Genomic DNA, 9161 nt, shown 5'->3' with positions numbered 1-9161 from the left:
CATACCTGAGAAGTGTGGTAATGAAGCAGCAGTCTATTTTCAGCTTGCATCCATATACTAAGCCAATCTATTCATAAGAGGCACTAGGCCTTTCTCTTTCTCAGTTAGCTGGTAATAAAAGATCTTCAGCAAGGCTGTATGAATGAGCTGAGGAATTAATGTCAGTGCAAGAATGATGCTTGACATATACTTCTGGGCTTATTTGTGCCTTCTGGCTCTATACAACCCTTATCTAAGATGCACTTCTTCTGGACATTGGCCTAGGCCAAGAATTTATGACGAAGTCCTCAAAAGCAAACCCAACAAAGACTAACATAGACAAATGAGACTTAACTAACTAAAAAGTATCTGCACAGCAAAAGTAACAACAGAGTAGCCGGGCTCAGTGGCTCAGCCTGTAATCCCAGTGCTTTGGGAGGCTGAGGTGAGTGGATTGTCTGAGCCCGCGGGTTCGAGACCCGCCTGGGCAACTTGGCGAGACCTCATCTCTACAATAAATCAAAAAATCAGCCGGGCGTGGTAGCTTGTGCCTGTAATTCCGGCTACTTGGAAGGCTGAGGCGGAAGGATCACCGGAGCCCAGCAGGTCGAGGCTGCGGTGGCCGGAAGCGGCCACTGCACTCCAGTCTGGGCGATGGAGTGAGACTCCAACTCAAAAAAAAAAAAAAAAGAAAGAGAAAGAAGATTCACCTCTCCAAGGCAGGAGAGGGGAGCAAAGCTTAGAAAACATGGTAATGGCCTGGGACTTTTCATTTACTACTCCTCTGAGCCCACTTTGGGAAGGAACACAAAATGTATCAGACATATCCCTTCCTCAAAAGGAGAGATGACAGGTGGAGTGATCAGGGCTGTTATGCTAGGGAGTCCAGGTCTAGCCAAGTTCAGGCATATCCTACTGCATTTCCTAGCCAAACACACCACCTGAACCCATTGCATGGCCAAGTGAGATCTGCCCATATCCCATTAACGGCCTTGACACACACACCCAGCCCCTTTCTCCAAGCCCAGGATCAGTAGCCCAGGCTTCCTTCCGGGCATACTGGCTTGGAAGAGATGGCACAGTGCCTAGGAGGGTGCCCTGGGGGTGAGTCACTTGGGACATGGTGCCAGGAGCAGGAAAGGTGTGGGGGCCAGAAAGACCCCCGAGTATCCGGGGAGGGATATGGGCCACTTTGTGCAGGCGGTGTCATTAGCCCAGCCCTGGCCTTCCAAGTTGGAGAGACGCGCGGACCAGACACCCGCGTCAGGAGGTGTGGGACAATGCCCCAAAGGCGGAAGGGGCGCGCGGAGACCTCCAGGAACCACCGGAAGGGGCGCGCGAGGCAGTTGGCCGCGGCCTGGGTGGCGGCCGTTGGCAAACTGCGGCCTGCCCGGCGAGGTCAGGCGTCCAGCCAGGCCGCGGCCACAATGACCAAGGACTCGCCCAGCCCCTTGGGCGGTGGCCGCGCGCCGCCCAAGAAGCCGGGTAGCCCCAGCCCGGCGGCGGCAGTGCTGGAAGACCAGAGGCGGGAGCTGGAGAAGCTGCGGGCCGAGTTGGAGGCGGAGCGGGCGCGCGGGCGGGCCGAACGGCGGCGCTCCGCGGCCCAGGCGCGCCAGCTGCGGGAGGCGGCCGAGAGGGAGCGGCAGCAGCTGGCTGACCATCTGCGCTCCAAGTGGGAGGCACAGCGTGTCCGGGAGCTGCGGCAGCTGCAGGAGGAGATGCAGCGGGAGCGCGAGGCCGAGATCCGGCAGCTGCTGCGCTGGAAGGAGGCCGAGCTGCGGCAGCTGCAGCAGCTGCTATACCGGGAACGCGACAGCGTGATACGCCAGGCCCGGGAGCTGCAGCGCCAGCTGGCCGAGGAGCTGGTGAGCCGCGGCTACTGCGGCCGCGCGGGGGCGCCAGAGGTCTCTGCGGCGCAGTGCCGCTGTCGTCTGCAGGAAGTGCTGGCGCAGCTGCGCTGGGAGACCGACGGGGAGCAGGCAGCGCGCATCCGTCATCTACAGGCCGCGCTGGAGATGGAGCGCCAGCTCTTCCTCAAGTACATCTTGGCGCACTTCCGCTGGCACCCCTGTTTGCTCGGAACCCCAGACCCCCAGGCTGGGCAGCCTTCGGAAGAGCCCCTTCCCAAGACCACCAGCGGCGTTTGGAACACCCCAAAGCCCGCCTGTCGACTCGGATCTCTAGACGTCCAAAGTGCCGGCGTCCACATCCGCTCCCATTCCCTCGACCTGGTGTGCCCGGCGGCCTCCAGTTCCCCCGGCGGCCTGCTCTCCACGCGTGTCCGCTCCCTCGATTCCTTGACACCAGCCAGTTCCCGCTCGCTCAACAGCATCCCGCGTCACCCCAAGGCGCCTGAGTCCGAGGAGCCGGCCTCCTCACCAGACGCCTCCACCCAATCTTCCTGGAGCCCGCTACCCTCGCCAATTTCCCCGCCGCCACCAGCACACGGGAAACCCAGCAACCTGCAGGAAGGAGAAGGCTCCGGGAGCCAGCCCTGCGAAACCCTGACCCCCTTGCCCCCGGATTTGGATTACCACGAGCTGATGAAGCAGAACTCGGAGCTGGCCGAGGCTCTGCCGGTGGTGGCGCGCCGCTGCTCTGACCTGCGCGAGGAGAATATGCAGCTGTGGCATGCCGGCTGCCCCACCCAGGCAGACGAGAAGGTGAAGCGGCTCAGAGTGAAGCACGCGGTGCTGGCGGGGCTCGCGCGGCGCCTGGAGGACCGGGCCCGGAAACTTCAGGAGACTAACATGCAGGCGGTGAGCGTGCCTGTCCCGCGAGAGAGTCGAGCTAACCTGGAGTTGTGCCAGGCCTTTGCCCGCCTGCGCGCCCAGGATCTGTCGGAACAGGCGAGCGCGCTGCTGGCCAAGGACAAACAGATCGAAGAGCTGCGGCAGGAGTGCCACCTGCTGCAGGTATGTGTCGCCTCGGGCCTCGGCAGCGACCCATATCCTGGGGGGGTCGCCCCCGGCGCCCAGTGGTTCAACGTTACCGACTTGGATCGGCTGCAGCGGGAGTCCCAGTGGGAAGTGCTGCGCCTGCAGAGGCAGTTAACCCTGCAGCAGGGCAACAGTAGCGCCCGGGCCGAGGCGGGCCGCCTGAGCGCACCCTGCGAGGCGGCGCGGCGCCAGGTGCAGGCTCTAGAGAGCGAGCTGGGCGTGCGACAGCGCGCGTGCGAAGAGCTGGAAGCTCAGGCGGCGGCGGCGCGGCGGCGCGGTGAGGAGGCGGAGGCGCAGCTGCAGGCGGCGCTGCTCAAGGGCGCTTGGCTGGCGGAGGAGAACAAGCAGCTACAGGCCCGGGCCCACTGGGTACAGAAGGTGGAAGCTGAGAACGGCAACGTGCAAGGGCAGCTGGACCACGCGTGTCAGGAGCGCGACACCGCCAGCATGCAGGCTGAGCAGCTGCTGCAACAGCCGCACGGGCAGGACAGGCAGCCGCAGCTGCAACACATCTTGCAGAAGGCCCTATGTGACCTCCAGGCTGCCCGGAAGGAGATACAGCCTCTACAGTGTCAGCCTGGCCACCTTCCAAAACAGTCCTGGAAGGCCAGTCAAGGTCTGGAGTCCCAAGCCAGCTGTAGCAGAGGGCCCAAACTCCAGCCAGAACCTGAAGACCAAGCACTATCACAGCCCAGCAAAGACAAACAAGAGAAAGAAGAAGCATCCCTGGAAGTAAGCCCAGTTGCCCTTGAGGAGTCAGCCATTGTCCCCCAAGTGCCAGACAGAGTTTCTGCCAACCCACCTCTGTCCAAGAAAATCAGCTCCCAGTCAAACTCCTCCTCTGAAGTGGAGTCCATGTGGGCCACCGTGCCATTATGCCCTCCTCTGGACATGGACACAGCCAGCGAGGTGGATGATCTGGAATCTGACAGTGTGTCCCTGGTCCTGGAAGTGGAAGACTCTGAGGCTCCTGCTGCCCCCAAGCTCAAGATCTTCCTGGCTCAGTATAACTACAACCCATTTGAGGGGCCCAATGAACACCCTGAGGGTGAGCTGCCCCTCACAGCTGGGGACTATGTATATGTCTTTGGGGACATGGACGAGGATGGCTTTTATGAGGGGGAGCTTGAGAATGGCCAGCGAGGGCTGGTGCCCTCTAACTTGGTGGAGCAGATTCCAGATGGTGACATTCTGAGCTGCCTACCTTCCAATTCCCTTGACCTTGACCCTACTCGACTCCCAGCTGGGCAGGACAAAGCTTTGAAGGGGGGCAGCTTATTGCCTGGGGAAGCCCAGGGAGTGGTTGGCAGAGAGTCATGCCAGATGGGAAAGGCAAGCTCCAAAACAGAAGTAGCAATAGAGATCTTGGATGCTGAGACTGCAGGCTGCCAACTGGGCTTGCCACAGAGTGCAGGGGAACAGGACTTCTCCAGCCCCCTTCTGGAGGATAAAAGAGTGCTTTGTGTGCTCCCCATGCAACTACACCTGCAGAGTATCACAGCCACATCGGCCGAGATCACCTGGGTCTATGGCAGCAACAGCCATCCCCATGTGGTGTACCTTGATGACCAAGAGCACGGCCTGGCCCCGGAGGGCGTGAGCTGCTACACCTTCCTCAGCCTACTCCCCGGCAAACGCTACCAGGCACGGGTAGGAGTGCGGCTGCCATGGGACTTGCTGCAGGTGCACTGGGAAACCATGTCCTCCACCATCACCTTTGACACGCCCTTCGTGGGACCTCCTGACCCTCCTCTGGACGTGCTGGTGGAGAGACATACCTCGCCAGGCCACCTGGTGGTCAGCTGGCTCCCTGTGACCATCGACTCAGCTGGGTCCTCCAATGGAGTCCGGGTCACTGGCTATGCTGTGTATGCTGATGGGTTCAAAGTTTCAGAGGTTACTGATGCCACTGCTGGGAGCACTCTGTTGAAATGTTCCCAGCTGCAGGTACCCCTAATGTGCCAGAGGGTCTCGGTGAGAACCATGTCACTCAGTGGTGAGTCCCTTGATTCAGTGCCAGCTCAGATCCCTGACGATGGCTTCAGCTGTCACCGATTGTTGGAGACTCCTCCCTTTAGCTACACTTGTGGTGACCCATCCACCTGCAGAGTCACCTTCCCCACCTCCCCTCAGAAGCTGGCATTGGCTCCTCTGAGTGCCAAGGCCAGCCTCCACACCCTTGGGAGCTGTGGGGAGCCTCAGGCCAAGTTCCTAGAAGTGTTCCCTAAAGAACCTTCAAGGTGGCAGTCTCCAGTGTCTAACCTGGGCTCAGAAGAAGAATGTCCAAGATCAGGGGCTGGCAGCCAAGCCCAGGGGCTCACAGAGTCCCAGAAGGGTTGTAGACTCTTTCAGAAGCGTCCCCAGAATGATAGGCCACCTTCATTCAGGGAGAAAGAAAACTGCTACTGGCACGTGGGTACCAGCAAAAGCCCTGCTCCAGGATTCATCTATCTGTCCCCTGAGTGTGGGCCTAGGAAGGAACCATATCAGGAAAAGGTTGCCTTTGGGCAAAATCAAGATGCTCTAGTACCCACCTCTCCCTACCTGGGCACTAGCCAACGATATGTGCCTGACTTTCCTGACACTTTGAAGGAGAAGGAGGCAGTGTGCTTGGATCTGTGGAGCACAGAGAGGCAAGAGCAGAGAATGGAGCTCGGGCCCCAGGGCAGGCGAAGACAGGTTCTGGGGGGTAGGAGAGAGAGCCATCTCCATAAGACCAGCTCAGCACCATATCCAGCTCCGTCCAGCAAAGTCATTGAGATGTCCAGGAGTGGCCCCCCAAAGCTGGGGACAGGGACCAACACTCCAGTGAGGGTCTTTTTTGACCTCTTTGATTGTAACCCCATGGCAATGTCTGAAAACCCCAAGGCTGGAGAGAAGCTGGCCTTTGAAAAAGGACAGTTGCTGAGAGTATGGGGCCCTAGGGACCCTCATGGCCTCTACCATGGTGAGTGCAACAGGCAAGTGGGCAATATCACTGGGCATCTGGCGGCTGAGGTAGAGGCAGGCACAGAACAGACTGATGGGAGGTGGCGTCTGCCGGCCCAAGAATGCCCACTCTCTGGGGCCCACCTTGAGGACTTTGAAGGGCTCACTGGCCCCCAGGGCCTCTCCCCCATGCTCCAAGAGAATTCCAGGAGATCCACACTGTGGACTCCAAAGACCATGATGGCAGCTCTGGACTATAATCCCAAGGACTGGAGAGCAGGGAGCACTGCAAAGGGCAAGCTGGCACTTAGGACAGGAGATGTGGTCACAGTCTATGGGCCTGTGGATGACAAGGGATTCTATTATAGAAAGTCAGGAGGCCACAGGGACCTGGTCCCAGCCCACCTGCTGGATCACATGCCCTTCCATGGAGAGTGAGCAAAGCTCCCTGCCAGGGTAGTAGCCTCTGGCTGCCCACACCCTGCAAAGCTGGCACATGGATCCTCACACCAACAAACACTTCCTCTAGCCACCATAAGAACATTTGCTCCATGTGCCACTGTGTTAAACTGATGGCAGTTCCCAAGCATCCCCCGGTCTCTGAAAGCAGCAGGACTTAAGTCTAAGTTGAGTTGTTTCCAAAAGAAAGCAAAACAAGCCAACCCCTGAGAATCTGACAGGCTGTTTCAAAGCTGTCGATAACTATGACAGGTATTTGGAGAAGTGCCTTTTTCTGAGGTCAATGTGTGTTTTATTTAGGAGGTTAACATTATTCATCCATTGCCTTGTAAAAGTCTCAAGAAAAGTCTGCCTCTTAAAAAAAAGGCAATCAGAATGTTATTTTTCTATCTTATGTTCAACCTGTCATTAAAATGTTCACAGACAAAAAAAAGAATATTTTAGGAGTTGAAGTTAAAGTACAACCAAGGGAAGCACAAGCATGCCCCTTCCTCCCTCTCTCTTCTGTAAGGGCTTCAGAAATGTTTTCCTGGCCAGGGAAGGGAGGGTGCACCCTTATTCTTTAGGGTGGGCTCAGCTCAAGGTCTGCTAGTCTAGCTGCAGAGGGTCCTGCCAAGATCCAGGACTGAGAAGCTAGGCTCCAAAGGCTTGACCAGTCAGACCTTCCCAGAGACTGTGACTGCAGAGAGGCTATGTTGCTGGTGAGCCCTTTGTGAAGGATGAGTAGAGTCAGTGTCTCCCAGCTGGAGGTCCCACTGCAGATGACTTTAGTAACTGCCCCCTTTCTTGAGGCATTTCCTGAGGAATCCCCCGGGGACAGCATCTCCTTATTGTCCCCATTTTACAGAAGAGCTGCTTGATGCTCAGAGGGGTGCCCTCATTTAAGGTCACATCACATCATGGCTTAGAGTCGCCTCCTACATGGTCTTCCCAGGCTCCCCTTCCAGGAAAGTGGGGGTGAAGTATGGTCCTTAGCCTTCTCTGCTTCTATTTGATGCCCCTTTATTTCCCTGTGTCCAACATAGTTGGTCTTCCTGGGTGTAACCAGAAATGACCAGAAGCACCCCAGGCAGAAGGATGGGAGTCACCAGCTGGTTCCATAGCAAGTGGGTATATGGGGAAAGAAGGTCCCTATACTGTCCCTGGGGCTAAAGGCTGGGACCGGGAAGAGGAAGGCCTGAGGGCTGTCTCAACTTTACACACTTACTGCTGCCTTATCCTCAACACAAGAGCTACCAGGGCACTGGTGATGTGCACTTGCATACATTACTACTTGAGAGCCTAAGGCTGAGAACTGGGAGTAGTGGCTCACACTGTAATCGCAGCACTTTGAGAGGTCAAGGTGAGAGGATTGCCTGAGCCCACAGGTTCGAGACCAGTCTGGGTAACTTGGCAAGACCTGGTCTCTATAATAAATCAAAAAATTAGCAGGGGCCAGGCGTGGTGGCTTAAGCCTATAATCCTAGTACTTTGGGAGGCCGAAGTGAGAGAATTGCCTGAGCCCAGTGGTTGGTTGGAGACCAACCTGGGCAACTTGGGAGACCTTATCTCTACAATAAATAAAAAAAAAAAAATTAGCTGGGTGTGGTGGCCTGTAGTTCCAACTTCTTGGAAGCCTGAAGTGGAAGAATCACCTAAGCCCAGCAGGTCGAGGCTGTGGTGACCATGAGCATGTCACTGTACTCCAGCCTGGCTGACAGAGTAAGAATCCAGCTCAAAAAAAAATATTTTTCCGCACCTTTGGGAGGCTGAGGTGAGTGGATTGCCTGAACCCGCGGGTTCGAGACCCACCTGGGCAGGCAAGACCTCATTTCTATGATAAATCAAAAAATCAGCCGGGAGTGGTAGCACATGTCTGTAATTCCGGCTACTCAGAAGGCTGAGGCGGAAGGATCACCGGAACCCAGTAGGTCGAGGCTGCGGTGGCCGGGAGCGGCCACTGTACTCCAGTCTGGACGACAGAGTGAGACTCCAACTCAAAAAAAAAAAAAATTATATATATGTATATATATACATATACATATGTATATGTATATATATATATATATTTTTTTTTTTTGGTAGAGACAGGAGAGGGGTGGTCTCGTTGTGTTCCCTGGGCTGGTCTTGAACTCTGAGCTTACTGTCTCAGCCTACCTACTGTGCCCAGCTCATTCTATTTTCTACTTCTATTAATCTTCCTATTCTAGGTACCTCATGTGAATGGAATAATACAATATTTGTCTTTTTTCCTTCTCCGTGGTTACCAGTTTATTTTTTAAAATAACACAGCAGTTATCACAGCTTCTTCTTTGTCCATCATTTTCCTTAAAAGAAGCTGTTGGCCTGGTGTAGTGGCTAACATCTGTAATCCTAGCCCTTTGGGAGACTGAGGTGGGAGAATCCTTTGAGGCCAGGAGTGTGACCAACCTGAAAAATATAGTAAGACCCTCATCTCTACAAAAAATTAAAAAGTTGGGCTCAGTGGCTCAGCCTATAATCCCGCGCTTTGGCAGGCCAAGGTGAGTGAATTGCCTGAGCTCAAGGGTTTGAGACCCGTCTGGGCAACTTGGTGAGACCTCATCTCTATAATAAATCAAAAAATTAGCTGGGCGTGGTAGCGTGCACCTGTAGTTCCAGCTACTTGGAAGGCTAAGGCGGAAGAATCGCCAAGTAGCTGGAACTACAGGCTCATGTTAACACACCCAGCTAATTTTTGATTTATTGTAGAGACAAGGTCTCGCCAAGTTGCCTGGGCTTGTCTTGAACCCATGGACTCAGGCAATCCACTCACCTCAGCCTCCCACAGTGCTAGGGTCTTTGATTTATTGTAGAGATGAGGTCTCGCTGCCCAGGTGGGTCTCGAACCCGCGGGCT

The 9161-nt window shown here is 55.8% G+C and overlaps 1 protein-coding gene across 1 annotated transcript; it reads left to right on the top strand.

Annotated features, from left to right (window-relative positions):
• Positions 1–1292: 1292 nt before the first annotated feature.
• LOC103269149 (RIMS-binding protein 3A-like) lies at positions 1293–6284 on the top strand. Its single transcript, XM_008066735.2, has one exon. The coding sequence runs from the start codon at positions 1407–1409 to the stop codon at positions 6282–6284; it is 4878 nt and encodes a 1625-aa protein (XP_008064926.1). The 5' UTR covers positions 1293–1406.
• The last annotated feature ends 2877 nt before the right edge of the window (positions 6285–9161 follow it).

The sequence above is a fragment of the Carlito syrichta genome, unplaced genomic scaffold (genome assembly GCF_000164805.1).
Source record: "Carlito syrichta isolate Samal-C Ts95f unplaced genomic scaffold, Tarsius_syrichta-2.0.1 Scaffold309092, whole genome shotgun sequence".
Lineage (NCBI taxonomy): Eukaryota > Metazoa > Chordata > Mammalia > Primates > Tarsiidae > Carlito > Carlito syrichta.
Note: the sequence above shows the minus strand (reverse complement) of the source record. Positions and strands in the feature narration are given on the sequence as shown.